The sequence below is a fragment of the Chrysochloris asiatica genome, unplaced genomic scaffold (genome assembly GCF_000296735.1).
Source record: "Chrysochloris asiatica unplaced genomic scaffold, ChrAsi1.0 scaffold00186, whole genome shotgun sequence".
NCBI classification, from domain to species: domain Eukaryota; kingdom Metazoa; phylum Chordata; class Mammalia; order Afrosoricida; family Chrysochloridae; genus Chrysochloris; species Chrysochloris asiatica.
The window spans coordinates 3414075-3432618 of record NW_006408704.1 but is presented as its reverse complement, the minus strand read 5'-3'; the positions used below and the strand labels follow the sequence as shown (position 1 = coordinate 3432618).

General features: G+C 43.0%; 1 protein-coding gene across 2 annotated transcripts in view; it reads right to left on the bottom strand.

Moving 5' to 3' along the window:
- Positions 1-18544, bottom strand: part of TAMM41 (TAM41, mitochondrial translocator assembly and maintenance protein, homolog (S. cerevisiae)) — a 71485-nt gene that overhangs the window by 27401 nt on the left and 25540 nt on the right. For both annotated transcript variants that reach the window (XM_006872177.1, XM_006872178.1), the window contains exon 4: positions 16181-16331. In XM_006872177.1, coding sequence (XP_006872239.1) covers positions 16181-16331 — 151 coding nt within the window. The remainder of the gene's footprint in view (positions 1-16180; positions 16332-18544) is intronic.

Here is an 18544-nt window from a genome sequence, read left to right as displayed (position 1 = left end):
GGGTAACAGCAGAGCCAGCTTCCTTCTCTGTGAAATGGCTACAGTAATAGCAGGGTCACTCTGTGAGTGGAGAAGAACTGGAGGGGCTGGAGGATAAGCACTGAACTGGGAACCACAGGTTCACAGTTCATACCTACCAGTCGCTCGCAGGAGAAAGATGAGGCTTTCTGCTCCTGGCCTCGGAAACCCCATGCAAGGTCAACATGAGTGGAAACCAACTCCGCGGCAGTGAGTGTGAGTGGAGGTTTTAGAGAATGCTTTGCTAACGTTAACATGACCATCTGCTTACAGGATGAGCACAAGACAGGTGTAGAGAAAGCCCTGTGTCCTTGAGGGTAACAGTGTTTGCCTTACTTTTCTTCCTCTGGAACTCTGCAAAGACACAGGCCCTACTTTAGACAGCAAGGGACCTGAAAACAGGTAATTTCAATGCAGGTTCCAGAAGCGGGTGTTTATGAGGTGGCAGTATTTAACAGCAGCCCAACATGATGTTGGTTTTATTTGGATGTACTTAACATGCCTTCCAATGCATCTATCTTAATTGTACAATTCAATGCTTTTAAGTTCTATTTATGAGGGTGTACAACTATCACTCCATACAAACAGTAGAACATTTCAGTGCCCCCCAATGCATATCCATTCCCATCCCCCTCCAGGCCCTCTCGCTTCCCTGCCCTAGGCAACCACTAACTGTCTATTGTTGTTGCTGTTAAGTGCTTGGTGTCCACCATGACCCACAGTGACCCTGGGCATTCTGAGGAGCCTATTCTGGGCCTGTCACATTGGTGGAGCCAAGTATATGTGGTCTTTTGTGACCTTAGGCCTATCCATGTTGTAGAAAGTATGAGTACTTCATTCATTTTTATGGCCAAAGAAACATTCCATGACAATTTTATATATCCATTCACCATTTGATGAGCAGTTGGGTGGTTTCCACTTTTTACTATTATGAATAATGCAATTAGGAACATTCATGAACAACTTTTTGTGTGGACAACATGCGTCATTAACCTTGGGTGCACACACTAGGAGTAGAACTGCTGGGCCACGTGGCTAATTCTATGGGTAACTGTTTGAGGAACTGCGACTGCCCTCCAAAGTGGCTGCACCATTTGATAGTCCCACATTTTATATATAAGAGAGTTCCAAGCATCTACATCGTCACCAACACTTGTTATTATCTGTCTTCTATTAAGATAGCCACTCATGTGGGTGTTTCAGTGGGCAGCAAATTACTTAACATGGTCCTTCTGACCATGCTCTCTGTAACTCCACCAAGTGCCTGGGTGAGTCTACTTGCTCTTATCCTGGGGGGGTCTGGGTAAGAGAAGATGGAGAAAGATACTGATAGGATGGTACAGTTCAGTTGTGAGTGACTGGTAACAAGGTTAGTATGACTGTAAGACCTTTGTACTTGAACGTGGTGAGTGGTCAATGTTACCATCCCACTGGGTTTGAAATGAGCCATCTGGGGGTGGGGGGATCTAACTACCATCATGGAAGATAACCAGGAGTGGAGTGTGAGTTGAACCTCCTCAACCCACGACAAAAATCTGTGACAGAGGAGGAGTGGCAGGGGAGTAGCAGCAGCCAGAGCACCAGAGCCTTGGGCTGCCCAGGCCACAAAGCAGGTAAAGCTAAGTGCCTTAGGGGTAGCTTGTGGATTGGAGAGCCTGCAGGCACTTAATCAGCCACTTAATCGGGGAGCTAGGTTTGCTGACTCACAGAGATAGATAGAGTCAGAGCCTTCAGGCTGAGGTTTATGGCAGTGTGGTGTGCCTTTGGGCATTTACTGACAGCACTAAAGGAGCTTTGGAACATTGCCTAAGCAGGGCAGAGGTAAGACCAGGGGGCCTTGGGCTGAGAGCGAGGTCTGCCTGAGGGGATTGCTGGGAAGAGGCTGTCCTGACCAAAGAACTGTGTCCTGAGAACTTCTGATCCTTAACTGTAATCTGTTAACATCCATAAAAAAACCAATAATCATGAATAGTGTCTGTGAGTTCTGTGATGGCACTGCAATGAATTATGGAAGCCAGCAGAAGACTCGGCGCCAGTGGGGAAGGGTTGGTGGGAGAACTGGTAAGGAAGGTTGGAGGGTGGAGGCATGTCAGACCTCAGTCTGATGTTGAGTTTGATTCTCCTCCCCACTGTTGAATTCAGAAAGGGTCAGACATCACTTCCAGACTGCTTTTACAGGTGTAAAGTGGTACCTCTGTGGCTCCGATTGGCATTTTCCTAATTCTTTGCACATGGACAAACTGACATTTTAAGATTGCTACAGCAGTACTTCTATGAGCACCATTCTGTTGTTGTTGTGTGCCAACTCATAACAACCCTGTTGTGCATCCGAGAGCAGCTGGTGGGTTTAGACTGAGCTCTTGCAGCCCCATTCATTACTGAATGAGCACATAATGGTGTCTCAACCTCAGGACAACTACGCAGCCAACAATAATAGCAGCAGAAGACGTACCATGTCTTCACACGTGGAAGACAAGGAGATAGGAATAAGTGGCCAACACAGATGTGAATAGGTTTTTCTTTTCTATACTTTGCTGTTGTTGTTGTAGATGCTATGGGATCTGTTCCAACTCATAGTGATCCTCTGCACAACAAGTGAGACCCTGCCTGGTCTTGCACCATCCTCACAACGGCTATGTTTGAGCCCACTGTTGCTGCCACCATGTTAATTCACTTTGCCAAGCACGATGTCTTCCTCCAAGGGCTGGTCCCTCCTGATAACTTGTCCAAGGCATGAGAGACAGAGACTTATCATCCTACATTCTTAGAAGTATTCTGGCTGTAGTTCATGGTACTTTCAATAATGTTCACTAACACCATAACTCAGATGCATCAACTCTTCTACGGTCTTCCTTATTCATTGCCCAGCTTTCACATGCATATGAGGTGTACCTTAGTCCTCAAACTGACATCTTTATTTTTTAACACTTTAAAGAGGCCTTGTACAGAGATTTACCCTAGTACAATCATTTGCTTTCTTGACTGCTGCTTCCTTGAGTGTTGATTGTAGATCCAAGCAAAATGAAATCTTTGACAACTTCAATCTTTTCTCCATTTATCATGATGTAATTTATTGGTCCAGTGGTGAGGATTTTCATTTTCTTTACATTGAGGTGTGGAAGGTACTGTGGTCTTTGATGTTCATCAGTAAGTATTTTAAATTCTCTTCACTTCCAGCAAGCAAGGTTGTATCATCTGCATATCGCAGGTTTGGTAATGAGTCAGATGCCAAATTCTTCTTCACATCATTCAGTTTCTTGAATTATTTGCTTACCATACAGATTGAATATGGTATACAATCCTGACACACACCTTTCCACACTTCAGAGAACAAAAAATGAATGTGTGTGAGTGGTAGAGACAGGGAAGAATCAGTTTCACTATGCTATTGACTCATGAAGGAACCAATATTGCATTCATTCACCAAATATCTACTAAGCCCCTAGCATATGTCAGATACTGTTGGCAGTACTGGGGATAGAGTGAGCAAAATAAGACAAACATCCTGGCTCATCAATCTTCTGGTGGTAAGCAAAAACTAAAACCAACCAACCAATCAACAAAATACGCAAGTCAGATGTGGAAAGAGCTATGGAGAAAAATGAAACATGAAGAAAGAGCAAGTGTCTGGGAAGAGGGCGCTAATAAGCCAGAGCAGAGGGGTGACGGTAGGCCCTGTGGGTCTCTCAGGTATGAGCCATGGTTGACATCCACCACCACAAATCCTTCATCAGTGAGGGCTGAGAGCCAGGGTTAGAGAAACAGATCCTCTGAATTCAAATCCTAGCTCAGAACTTATAAGCTATGAGACCCAATGTAAGGTATTTAACTTCCCTGGGCTTCAGTAATCTTAAGGGTAAAATGGGAGCAATAATAGTAACCGGTTCATAAAATTAAAGGATTAAATGACTTAGTACCAGAGAACTTAAAAAAGTTCATGGAAAAATGGAATGAAAAGATAATGTAACCTTTCCACAAACTTTTTGAAGGCCCCTTCTTGTTGTTTTGTGCTGTTGAGTCGGTTCTGACTCACAGCTTGTACCGATTTCTGAGGAGCAGTTGGTGAGTTTGAACTGCCGGCTTTGTAGTTCGCAATCCAGTGCTGGTCCTTTGAAGCCCCCTAGTATATGTAAAAGGAGTCCTGGTAATAGAGTGGATTACAAGCTGGGATGCTAACTACAAGGTCAGCAGTTTAAATCTACCAGTTGCTCCGTGGGAGAAAGATGAGGCTTTCTGTTTCTGTAAAGATTTACAGCCTCGGAAACCTTATACACGGTTGTTAGGAGTTGGGACCGACTCAGTGCCACATCAACAGAACAAGTACATGTGGAACACTCAGGACACTAGTTGACACATGGTAAGTAAACCATACATGTAAGGCAGTATTAATAATTATCCTTCAAAAGTGTTGTATTATCTCAGAAATTAGCAAGTGACAACTGAGCTTTATAGAGTTCCAACTGAGATTCCAGAAAAAGGTCCAGGAAGTCTACACTGAGAAACATGCGTCCAAATTCCTGAAATACTCGACCCAAATTCCTAAAATGTTGTTGTGGTTATCAAGTGCCATTGAGTCGGCTCTGACCCATAGCGACTCTATATAGGGTTTCTGAGGAGCGGCTGGTGAGCTTGAACCACTGACCTTGTGGCCTAGCACATTAACCCACAGTGCTATACCAACTCAACCCAAATTCCTGAAATACTTGATTCAAATTTAAAGTCATCCAGTGACACTGTAAGGTTTCAGGTAGGAATAAATCTGAATAGCTCTCACACTTGAGAAAAAAGCAGCTTTCCTGCCTTTTGCTGGGATCTAGAAATGGAGTGTTTACTCATACTTGAGAATACAGACACTCATTTCTAAGTCCCATCCCATTGCCCTCACAAGATTTGCTTACCTTCTTCATGGCTATGGCTTACTTATTCCTAGAAGTAGCTGAGCTGGCGTTCAAACAACATGGTATTGAAAGAAAGCCAGAAAGCCATTCTTCTCTTGAAGGTGCTTTTCATCCCTTAAAGGATCAATGTATTGGGCTGAATAGCTCTCACACTAGAGAAAAAAGCAGCTTTCCTGCCTTTTGCTGGGATCTAGAAATGGGGTGTTTACTCATACTTGAGAATACACTCATTTCTAAGTCCCGTCCTCTTGCCCACCCCCAAGATTTGCTTGTATCAATCTACCTGATCTTAACATTCTAATTTTCATGGAGAAAATATTCAAGGAAGATAAAGTTGCCCTTTCCCGAAGAAGAGACTATGACAAAGTGATTCACAGCAGTGTCATTAGTATAAGGGATAAATGGAGCTAACCTAAGGGTCCATCACCGAATGAGCAAATAATGGTGCCTCAATCTGAGGAAAACCTATGGAACCAACAAAGATACAAAATGTTGAGTGTTGTCGAGTGGGTTCCGATTCTACAGCTCTGCACAACACAAGAAAACACTGCACCATCCTCACAAGTGTCATGTTTGAGCCCATCGCTGCTGCCACTATGGCATTCCATCTCACTGGGGCCTTCACACTTCTCGCTGACCCTCTACTTTGCCAAGCATGTTGTCCTTTTCCAGGGACTGGTCTCTCCTGACAACACATCTACAATATGTGAGACGAAATCTCACCATCCTCACTTCCAAGGAGCACTCTGGCTGCACTTCTTCCAAGACAGATTTGTTTATTCTTTCAGCAGTCCATGGTAGTTTTAATAGTCTTTGCTGGCACCATAATTCAAATGCATCAATTGTTCTATAGTCCTCCCTATTCACTGGCCAGCTTTCACATGCATATGAAGTGCTTGAAAAGATCATGGCCTGGGTCAGGCACACTTCAGTCCTCAAAGTGACATCTATGCTTTTGAACATTTCGAGTTCTTTTGCAGCAGATTTGTCTAATGCACTATGCCATTTGCTTTCTTGACTGTTGCTCCCATAAGTGTTGATCGTGGAACCAAGTATAATGAAATTTTTGACAATTTCAATGTCTTCTCTATTTATCATGTTGTTATTTGAACCTTTACACTAAGGTTCCATCCATAATGAAGGCTATAGTCTTTGATCTTCATCAGTAAGTATTACAAGTCATCTTGGTTTTCAGCAAGAAAGATGATATCATCTGAGTATCTCAGACTGTTAAGGAGTCTAAGAAGACCAATCCTGATTCCACATTATTCTTCGTATAAATCCAGCTTCTCATTCCATTTCCATTGGCATTCCATTTGGGTCACCGTTCTTTGGAATGGGCACAGTCAGTTGTCCAGATCTTTCGAAATTTCTTGGCACAGATGAGAAAGTGCCTTCAGCACTGTATTAGTTTGTTGCAAGATTTCAATTTGTATTGTCAGTTCCTGGAGACTTGTTTGTTGCCAATGCCTTCAGTGCAGCTTGGACTTTTTCCTTCAATACCATCATATGCTACCATTTTTACATTGATGAACATCGACCAATTCTTTTTGTTACAGTGACTGTATATTTCTTTCATCTCCTTTTGATGCTTCCTGTATTATTCAATATTTGACCAATAGAATCCTTAAGTATTGAAAGTTGAGGCTTAAAGTTTTTCTTCAGTTCTTTCAGCTTGAGAAATGTTGACTGTGTTCTTCCCTTTTGTTTTTTGACTCCAAGTCTTTGCATTTCATTGTAATACTATAGTCTGTCTTCTCAAGGAAGACCAGTTAATACCACTATTATTCAAATTTATGCACCAACCACTAAAGCTAGTGATGATGAAACTGATAATTCTACCAATTTCTTCAATCTGAAAATGATCAAACAAGCAATCAAGATGCACTGATAATTATTGGTGATTGGAATGCAAAGGTTGGAAACAAAGAGGAAGGATCAGTAATTGGAAAATATGGTCTTGGATACAGAAATGATGCTGGAGATTCTATGATAGAATTCTGTAAGACCAACCAGTGAAATACCTTCAACTTTGTTCTTCTTAAGCGGTGCTTTGCTTATCCATGGTCTCTTTCCTTTCCATATAAAGTTTATAATAATTTTTTCCATCTCTTTAAAGAATGATGTTGGAATCTGGATTGGGATTGCATTATATCTACAGATTGCTTTGGGTAGTGTTGACATTTTCACAATGTTAAGTTTTCTTATCCACGAGCATGGTATATTCTTCCATTTTTGTAAGTCTCTTTCGGTTTCCAATAGCAGCAGTGTTTTGTAGTTTTGTCTTGTTTCTCTGGTTATAGATATATTCCCAAATATTTCACCTCTTGGGTGGCTACTGTAAATGATAGTATTTTCCTAATTTCCTTTGAGAGCTGTCTTTATTAGTGTATAGGAATCCAAATGACTTTTGTATATTGCTCTTGTACCCTGACACTTTGCTGAATCTTTCAGTGAGTTCCAAGAAATTTGTTGCTGAATCTTTGGGATTTTTCCTATGTATAGGATCATATCATCTGTAAAGAGAGAGAGTTTTGCTTCTTCTTTGCCAATCTGGGTGCCTTTAATTTCTCTTTCTTGCCTTATAGCTCTGGTAGACTTCTAATACAATACTGGATAGGAGTAACAAAGGGCATACTTGTCTAGTTCCTGCTTGCAAAGGAAACAAGTTTGTTTCTCTCCATTGAGAGTAATGGCTGTTGTGATGGTATGTATGTCCTTAATTGTTGTTGTTGTTAAGTGCTGTTGAGTAGGTTTCAACTCATAGTGATGCTGTATAGGGTTCCTGAGGAGTGGCTGGTGAGCTTGAAACACCAACCTTGTGGTTTAAACCAACTTTGCAGTCCAGCACATCAACCCCAAACACCACACCAGGACTCCCCGACTGCCGTTAATTATGTTGAAGAATTTCCCTTGAATTCCTACTCTCTTTTTCTCAGGAATGGATGTTGGGTTTTGCCAAATGCCTTTCTGCATCAATCATATGATTCAGTATGATCATGTGATTTTCCTTTGATATGCTGTTGAATTCTATTGGCTAGGATTTAGTTGAGAATTTTTACATCTATGTTTATGAGGAATATTGGTCTACAGTTTTCTTTTTAGTGATATCTTTGCCTGGTTTTGGTATGAAGGTTATTTTTGCTTCATAAACTGTATTTGGGAGTTTTTCATCCTTTTCTAATCTCTGGAATAGTTTGGCAGTTTAAGTCTCTTAAGAGCTTAGTGCTGATTATTTTTCCCTGTGCAGTTGCTAACTTGCTGGTTCTCATCACCCTCCATACGGATGGAGCTCTGCGTATCTATTAAACAGGCCTGTGAGAGCCAGGCAGTGATCCAGTGGCTGGGACACAAGCATGTCCTTCTGGAGCACCTGAGCAGCTCCTCTCTGCCCGACATGCTTTTATGGGGTCTTCTTCTTCTTCTTCTTTTTTTTTTTTAATAACTCTTATTGGGAATTGAGTGATAGTTTACATGGGAAAATATCGGTTTTGCACTCATTGTTTTATTGCAGTGATTACAATCTCCTCCGTGCATTATCATTCATCAGTATTTGCTTCTATTCTCTCCGTTTTTTTTTTTTTTTGGGGGGGGGGGGAGGGTTACACAAATACTCAGGAATATATAATAATTTAAACAACCAAAGGTCACATTCTGCAAGCCTGTCTCCTGGCCTCCAGCTCTCAGTCCCTCTTTCCATGAGTCTACAGTCCTCATCTCTGCCTCCATCTCTGGTGTTGCTGCTTTTCTGGATAGGGTCCCACCTTCCACTTGTGCTCTTCTCCCTTGATGGTCCTAGAGTCCTCTGTTTCTGGACTGTAAGATTAACTACTCCCCGCTTTTTGTTATAAAACCTCTACCTTTATAGTTGTGACAGTCACAATTAGTCATGATAACAATTACTCACTATTGAATCACAAGAATCTTATCCCCATCTCTCTTCACCAGACTCATCTAGACAAGATGAAAACTATTCAGTGGGGATTCTATCTCCCTACACACTCTGAAACTAAACTCCCTCTTGAAAACTTGTAAGCCAGACACTTTGTGCCTTTATGCCCCCAAACCCCCCAATTTTAGGCAACCAATGTCTAAGTTTCCTGTCCCTATCAACCTTGTATACCGAGGGAATAGGATTGATCCTTGATGTGAAGACTCTTTCCTGGATCCTTCTCAATGGTTGCTGCTCAGCTCCAATGTCCCCTGCTAATAAGGCCTTCCGTGTCACACCACAGTAAACTATGTCATTCTCCCTCCCCTGTGTGAGCACCATTTGTTTGCTCTTGACTTCTCAACTGGAACGACAGTCCCAGGAGGCCTAGGATGGCACCTGTGTTTGCTTCCTTCATCCTGAGTGCCAGCTCTCAGAACTATTCACTGAATGAATGAAAACTTGTTCCTGTTTTAATCTCTCTCCCTCTTACACACAGCTCAGACCAGCCTGCAATACTTGTAACCCTCTAGGGCTTCTGGTTGTCTATAGGTCTTGCCTAACCTAAGCTGGCCCTGGATGAAGCTCTTCTCCAACAAGCCAGAAAGGAAGAGAAGTTAAATGCCTGAGAGTACGGGCTTAAATTCCAGCTCTACCACTTAGTAGATGAGCGTGACCTTATACAAGGGACACCTATGGGCCTCAGTTTACTCATCTGTAAAATGGGGTGGTGATACAATACCAAAATCACAATGTAGTCTTCAGGATTAAATTAGTTATTATATCAAAAACCCTGGGGACAGTTACTGACGTACTATAATGTGCTATTTTCTCTGGCCACAACCCTTAGACTTCAGTCACACCAGTCTACTCCTTTTTCCCTAAACATGCCATCTTTTTTCACACTCCTTGCCATTTTCACATGGGGTGGTTTTTAAGTCTACCACGGACTCACTACGACTGCATCTATTTATTGATATGAAGTTCCTTAGAACAGAAATTGTACCCTCAGTTCTTTATAGGGTATGGGATACTGATTCACTTAATACATGTTACACCAGGATCATGACCTAGAATCAAACATTTTCATAGTTAGTACTTGCATAACAAAGTTCCAGGGGACCCTTGCGAGCTCACCTGGTTGTCCTTTTCTGTTTACTTAAATGCTGACTTACAACTCTAGGGTTCGGAAGCTCTCTCCTCCCCACTCTGGCAGGCTCTCATCCTCCACCTACTCTTTTCTTGCCCATCATTTACAACAAGAATGACTTAAATACTGACCCCAGGGACAGTCAAAGTGATCTGTAAACATCATATTAAAGTAAGGAGCTATTACTATTATTACTGCTATTAACACTGACAGATCTTGCCTCTAACAGTAATTTCCAGCAGGGACTTGCTCAACAATGCAAGGAGACTGTTTTCTCTGTGTTTCTTAAGAGAGTAATGCTGACCCTCACAGGTTAGGTAGCATACTGTCTCTCAAGTGGAAATAAGTGGAACATAGACGTCAAAGTTACCAATAAACATGAGACTGGTAGGGAATTTGAAGCTGGGAGTATTCAGAAGAGGTGGGAGTTGTGAGGGGTTTGCTAAAAGGGAAGCATCAGAGCCAGTCAAGGATAGCGGGTTCCCAGACAACCAATGAAAGCAAGAGGACAAAGCTGAGGAAGTGGGGTCAAGTACAAACCTGGCCTTTCAACACAGGGCCCAGGGAAAGTCTCATGCCAGGAAAGACACCTTCCTGCTGGGTCCTAGATCCATCTACTCCTGTCATATTATAGACTTGGATTTATTTACTTGGATCCTGGCATAGGAACAACCATCATATCGAATGTAGTTCCTATGGGAAACTATGTTGCCAGTTCTAAACAAGTGATTTGCAGAAGACTTATTGGAAAAGGCCTCTTTCATGAGCTAGAGAGGGTTTGCCAGGCATTTGTGTCCTGAAATTCACAACAAAAAGGAGGCAGTCTCAGTGCAGGGAGTAATGCAGGGAAAACCCTCAGATTCAAATCTGGGTGACGTGAGAGGAGACTGGCTGAGGAACAGGAGAAATGAGAGGTGGAAGAAGCTGCAGTCACACAGGTTTGCAGCCTGGCTCTTAGGAAGAAACTTGGTTCCTCTGACTGCTCTTTCCCTCCTCTCAGCCCACGCTAGCTAGCTCATCATTGCTCAAGTCTGATCTCAAACATCATCTTCTCAGAGGGTCTTCCGCAAGCAAGGAGACTGTTGTCTCTGTGTGTATAAAGTCGGCCCTCCCTGTACCACCATCAGTCCTATTTGTCCTCTTCTCCTGCTGTGCCTTTTCTGGTCTTCACAGCATTTACCGCTGTCTGAAATCACTGCATCACTTTTTTACTGTCTGGCTGGGACACACAATCAACACTCATGGAAACAGCAGTCAGGAAATCAAACAACGTATTTCATTAGGCAAATATTCTGCAAAAGATCTCGTTACAGTGCTGAAGAGCAAACATAACACTTTGAGGACTAAGGTGCACTGACCCAAGTCATGGTATTATTCAATCTCCTCAACTGCATGTGAAAGTTGGACAGCGAATAAGTAAGACCAGAGAAGAATCAATGTATTTAATTTATGGTACTGGCAAAGAATATTGAAAATACCATGGACTGCCAGAAGAACAAACAAATCTATGTTGGGATAAGTGTAAGCAGACTGTGCCTTAGAGTTAGGATGGTGAGACTTCAGCTTCCATACTTTGGAGGTTATCAGAAGGGATCAGTCCCTGGAAAAGGACATCCTGCTTGGTAGAATGGAGGGTTAGCAAAAAAGAGGAGGACTGCCACCAATATGGATTGGTGTAGTAGCAACAGGAATGGGCTCAAGCGTAACAACCGTGAGGGTGGTGGTGCAGGACCAGGCAGTGTCTGGTTCTGTTGGGCACAGAGTCACCATGAGTCGGAGCTGACTGGATATCACTGACAACTCCCGGAGTGTCACTCATGTCCTGTTCACTAGTTAGAGTCTGACATGTGGAAAGCACAGAAAACCTACCTGTCTGTTGAATAAGACCTGGGGTCTGTTCCTGTTGACTCAGAATCGACTCAGTAACACACAACCACATCTATCTACCTGTCTGCCTATCCATCACCAGTTACTGTCCTGCTACACAGAAGGCCTCAATAGACACCACAGAAGAAGCAAAGCAGACGATGATACTGTTATTAGTCAGCAGTATTTACTGACTGTCTGTCTCATGTCTGGCAGTGCAGGAAGCAGAGAGTCCTTCCAGGAGGCAAAGCAAGACCAGCTGAAGAATGACTGTGGCTCTGGTTTCTGACCCAGAGTGCCCCCTACAGGGCACAGAAGAGCTGCCCCAATGTGTTCCCTAAGCTGTGAGTGTGTCAAGAGTAGATTGTTAGGTCTTTCTCCCGGGGAGTAACTAGTGGGTTTGAACCACCAACCTTTTGGTTAGCCACTGAGTGTTTTAACCACTGTGCCACCAGGGTTCACTACTAACTTGACAAAATCTACAAATAGATGAAGGCAGTTATGTCATTAGATAAATCTGTGTTACTCAAAGTACACAATTCCCTCATGCGCTGTTGATGCTGATGCCACAGGGAGGGAGGTTCTCCCACTTTTTTTCTCTCCAGTGTTGCAATACTAGCTATAGCTACGCTACACTAGATATGTTCTGGGAAGCAGACGAAAGACAGAAAGAACCTCTAAGGTCTCTTTCAGCACTCACTTTCTAGGAAATTGTATTTGTACAGGAAATGAGCTTTTGCAATGTTTAAAACATGGCATTCTTTGATTTATACTTAAAAGTTGGAAAAGAGTTTTAAAACATTTTTTAACGAGATGTCATTTTTTTGTAGATGAGATTTACCATGGAACCCTAATGCACGAACCACACCAACATGGCACAACAGGAGGCATGGCCAGGCCTCTGTCCGTGTAAGAAAGCAGGGCTTCATCCTGCTTCTGAAGGGGCCCCTGACAGCTCTGAACCACAGATGGTTTAAGAAACAAGGGAAAGGAAGTTCACAACAATTAGATAAAGAAATGCATGGGGAAAGAGAAAGCTTTTCCTGAGTGTGGAAGGAGAAGTGGAGTTGGAAAACAGCCATCATAGTAAAGAGCAGAATCATCAGTGAATGCTGCCTCCAGGAGGCAAGTTTACAGCAAGCAGAATACTGGCACACAGACTTCTTATAAGGGGGGAAACCTTGCTTCTAAGCGGGAAACATTACTGACCTGGATACTTCAAAAACAGTCATGTGATACAAAGAAAGGCTGAGGAACTGTTGCAGATTAAAAGGTCAAAGAGACATGACAATTAAATATAACACCCGGCCTTCAACTGGGCCACATTATTGGGACAACTGAACACTTCTGATACGCAGTGTGGATTGGATAAAAGCATCTGATCAGTGTTACATTTCTAGAGTTTGATAATTAGATTATGGCTATGCCAGAGAATGTTCCAGTTCTTAGGAGAAACACACTGAAATATCATGGCCTAAAGAGGATACAGTGTAGGAAACCTAGTCATCTTTGTTGTATTGTTGTGGTTGTTGTTAAGTGCCATCGAGTCGGGTCCGACCCATAGCGACCCTGTACAGGGTTTCCGAGGGTGTAAATCTTTACGGGAGTAGAAAGCCTCATCTTTCTCCTGTGGAGCGGCTGGTAGTTTCGAACCGCTGACCTTAAGGTTCGCAGCTCGATTCGTAACCACTACGCTACCAGAGCTCTTAGTGCCATTGAATTAGGGCTTCCAAGGCTACAAATCTTTGTGGGAGCAAAAAGCCTCATTTTTCTTCCACAGAACCACTGGTGAACCACTGACCTTGTGGTTCTCATATGGAGTGCTTCTCATATGGAGCTATGATAGTCCCTAATTAACTCTTAAGAGAGTTCATAAAAAAATAAATACTACTATGCATTTGGAGTCCTGGTGTGCAGGTTAATGTGCTGGACTACAAGGTCAGTTTGAACCACAAGGTCAGTGGTTCAAGCTCACCAGTCACTCCTTGAAAACCCTATACAGGGTCACTGTAAGTCGGAACCAACTTGACTGTACTTAGCAACAACAATGTATTTATGTATTGGAAAATCAACTTGAGAGCACCAGCATCTGTATATAGAAAGCAAGTGGCTCTCAGAGTGTGGCCCTGAGAACTTGTTAGAAATGCAGATTCTTGGGCCCCAACCCAGAGCTGTTGAATCAGTTGTTTGGGGCTGGGGTTCATCAATCTGTGTTCTCCAGTGGATTCTCATTTGTGTTAAAATTTGAAAATCACTGATGCAGAGAGAATAAGACAAAGTGGTGAAACGCTAAAGCAAAGCAGTAGATCTGGGTAAAGGGTATAGGGGGCTAATCTGTTACTAGTTGTGTGCCAACTTCACTGGGCCACGATTTTCAGTGGTGTGTCCGTTGAGATGTAGTTACCTCCCAGGATGGCACTGAATATAATGTAACCACCTCTATGATGAGATCCGCTATGAGCAACCAATCAATTGAAAGGAAGTTTTCTTGGGGGTGTGGTCTGCTTCCAATATACTGTAGTTGTTAGGTGCCATCGAGTTGGCACTGACGCACAAAGGCACTATGTACAACAGAAGGAAACACTGCCCAGTCCCACGCCAACCACACACTCGCTACAACGCCTGAGTCCATTGCTTCCACCACTGTGCCAATCCATCTCGTTGGGGGTCCTCCTCTTTTTCTCTGACCCTCTACTTTATCAAACATGATATCCTTCTCCATGGACTGGTCCCTCCCGTTATGTCTGAAGTAAGTGAGACGAAGTCTAGCCACCCTGGCTTCTAAAGAGCATTGTGGTTTTACTTCTTCCAACACAGATCGGTTTGTTCTTCTGGCAATCCATGGCACTTTTAATATTCTCCGCCAACACCGTAACTCAATTGCGTATGACATTACTGAAAATACCATGGCTTGGGTCAGGCACACCTTAGTCCTCAAACTGACATCTTTGTTCTTAAATACTTTAAAGAGTTCTTGTGCAGCAAATTTGCCTAATGCAGTATGTCGTCTGATTTCTTGAATGCATCTTCCCCAAGTGTTGACAGATGATCTGAACAAAATGATGTCTTTGATAACTTCAATCTTTTCTTCATTTATATGGATGTTGTTTATAGGTCCGGTGGTAAGGATTTTTGTTTTCTTTTCATTGAGGTCCAACCCACACTGAAAACCGTGGTCTTTGATCTTCATCCGCATTTTAAGTCCTCTTCGCTTTCAATAAGCAAGGTTGTATCATCTGCATATCGCAGGTTGTTAATGAGACTTCCTTCAATCCTGATGCCATGTTTTTCTTCATAGAACCCAGCTTCTTGGATTATTTGCTCAGTATACAGGTTGAATAAGTATGGTGAAAGAATACAACCCTGGCCCACATCGTTCCTAATTTTAACCATTCAGTCTTTCCTTGTTCTGTTTGAACAACTGCCACCTCTTGGTCTATGGACAGGTTCCTCATGAGCACAATTTAGCGTTTTGGAATTCTCATTCTCTACAATGCTGTCCATAGCTTGTCACGATCCACACAATCGAATGCCTCTGCTTAGTCAATAAAGCACAGGTAAACATCTTTCTGATAACATCTGCTTTCAGCCCAAATTCATCTGACATCAGCCATGATATCCCCTGTTCCATGTCCTCCTCTGAATCTGGTTTGAATCTCTGGAAGTTTTCTGTCAATGTATATCTTACTTTAAGCAAAATCTTCCTTGCATGTGGTATTAATGATATTGTCCGATAAACTCCTCATTCCACTGGGCTCTCAGAAAAAGCTTGCTTGCTTTCTGTTGTGCTGGCATCTAACCACTGGTTCTTTGGACTTGAGCCAGTGGTCTGCTCTAGGACCTGCCAATCCTGGGAGTCATCAGCAGCCTATCTTCTTACCTGCCTGACCGGTTTGTCTCCTGACCTACCCATCTTGGTGCATCAGCCCTGCAGCTATGTGAGTCAGAAGCCTCCAGTCTGACATCTGACCCAGGGGTTTGGGACTTCCCCACTTTTACAAGGGAGGGAGCCATTTCCTTGAGTATATAAACTTCACTAGTTTTGCTTCTCTAGAGAACCCTGCCTAAGACATTAGTTTTGCAACTTTCCTTAAAAGTTTGAATTATTTTCAAAATCAAAACCAACAATAGCAACAAAAAGACTAACCCTGGGCAATGTCTGAAGACAGGTGGAGAGAGGACCCAGGAGGTCAGGAGGTGAAGGGGTAAAAGTCAGAACTGAAGCTGCAGCAACTAACCCAGCATGGGGAGCAGGACCTCTGCAAAGCCTTCAAACCACAGCTCTGCTTCCAGAGAGTGGACGCCAAGGGCACGAACCTGAGTAGGAGAGGCCAGCGATCTCTATGAAGAGCTCTTCTTCTGAGAAGCTCTCAGGGAGCATGAGGAACGCCGTGTTCACAGCGCTCTGCAGATTCTTATCGAGGGCTGCCCTCAGACTGGCATTTTCATTCATTGCTACGATTTTCACCTGGAAACAAAACAAGACAAAAAAGCCGAACATTCAGAAGAAAAATCCCCCAAGTGAAGCTCGAGTTCTGGATTCATTGCACATGCCCTGGTGCTCTCCTAAACTCCTGGCACTGACAGGTCATCAGCCTTCCAATTAGCAATCCCAGAATCTCCCATTTAGGCCAGAGTTTGAGAAATCAAACACAGGATACAGCCAAATGCCAATGAAAACAAAGCGAATATTCCTCATGAACAAGGAAATTCACCATGGGGTTTGAAAGAGAAATCAGTACAGCAGGTAGATTTCCTTTAGTTTATTTTCTAATCTTGCTTTTTAAAATTTAATTTTCAGGAGGACAAAGGCATTTTATTTCTTTATTTAGATTTCATCTCTTGCCTATATATAATCTGGGCAGCTCATGTCTTATTGTTTGAGTTCTAGATAAACTGTTGTTGGACTTGAAAGTGGAAAAAGAAAGGCAGGTACGGTAGGTAGGTACAGTGTGGGAGACAGGGAGGTGCGTGCTCAAGTCCAGGTACTTACTAACTGTGTGTGTGTGTGGGCAAATTACTTCTCTGAACTTAAGTCCTCTTCTTTACAACAATGACAACAGATGCGCATGAAGATGTCAGAGATGGAACGAAATCGTATATGTAAAGTGCCTAGGGTGTTATTGAACGCCTTGTACTCAGTAAATGCATATTGATTCTTTTCCTTCACTTCCACTGGTTACCAAATGTACAGTTCCTCTTGAATAGGTTATTTCTTCTAAAAACACAGCAGAGACCACTAAACATAAAGAGCTCCAATCTGTCCTGAGATTCAGAGTCTTTTTAAAGACCTTCATAACCGAGGTGGAGAATGCGGCCCAGCCCCAGCTCCCTTCTCACTGGCTCTTTGACTAGGGATGGAATGCTGTATCAGTGAAAAAGCACTAATAACAGTAATGCTCAGAAGGTGGCTGGTTAGATTATAATGAGCTGTCACACACAAACCCTCAGCGGACACGTGTGTTTCCTGGTGCACAATGGAAGGATTTCTCTGGAACAGGGGTTCTCCACTTGAGGGGCATCCGAGTCACCAGTAGGACTTGTTAAAGCACCTGCTGAGCCCCATCCCCAGACTTTCCGACTCAGAATGCCTGGGTGAGTGCTGATGATGGATACTTCTAACAACGTCCACATGCTCAGAACCACTGCTCTAAGGTACAAGAGGGGCTTCAAAAGGTTCTTGGAAAGATGGAATGAAAAGATAATGGTATTTCCCCATAGACTTTTTGAAGTCCCCTCATATATACTTAGAGTAGAACTGCCCAACTACTCTTTAGAGTGATACTACCAATTTAGATTCTTGCCATCACCTTTTTAAAACATCATGCTGTTTCCAACTGATTTCTAAACCAAGAAAGGGTCTTTTGTTGCTATTGTTAAGTGCCGTTGAGTTGGCTCTGATTCATAGAGACACTGTACAGGGTTTCTAAGGAACAGCTAATGGATTTGAACTGCTGCCCTTGAAGTTAGCTGTCCAGTGTTATCCTGCAGTGCCACACTAGGACTCCAGCAAAGGGTCTACAGTCTTTAATGAACACACCGAGACCCTGGAAAGCAGCCCTGGTGGTGTAGTGTGTTAGGCACTGGGTTACTAACCACATGGCTGGAGGCTCAAACCACCAGCTCCTCCATGGGAAGTTACTCTTGGAAACCCTATACAGGATCATTAGGAGTTGGAATCGAGTCCACAGCAGTGAGTCTGGTCTTGTGGGGGGTTACATACTAGAAGGAGTTCTGGTGTTGCACTATAGGATACGTACTTGACTGCTAACCTCAAAGTTGGCTGTTCAACTCTACCATATAGATTTATCTAATAGGATATGTACTGGACTGCTAACCACAAGGTTGGCTGCTCAACTCTACCATATAGATATATCCAACAGGATACGTACTGGACTGCTAACCACAAGGTTGGCTACTCAACTCTACCATATAGATATATCCAACAGGATACGTACTGGACTGCTAACCACAAGGTTGGCTGCTCAACGCTACCATATAGATATATCCAACAGGATACGTACTTGACTGCTAACCACAAAGTTGGCTGTTCAACTCTACCATATAGATTTATCTAATAGGATAAGTACTGGACTGCTAACCACAAGGTTGGCTGCTCAACTCTACCATATAGATATATCCAATAGGATACGTACTGGACTGCTAACCACAAGGTTGGCT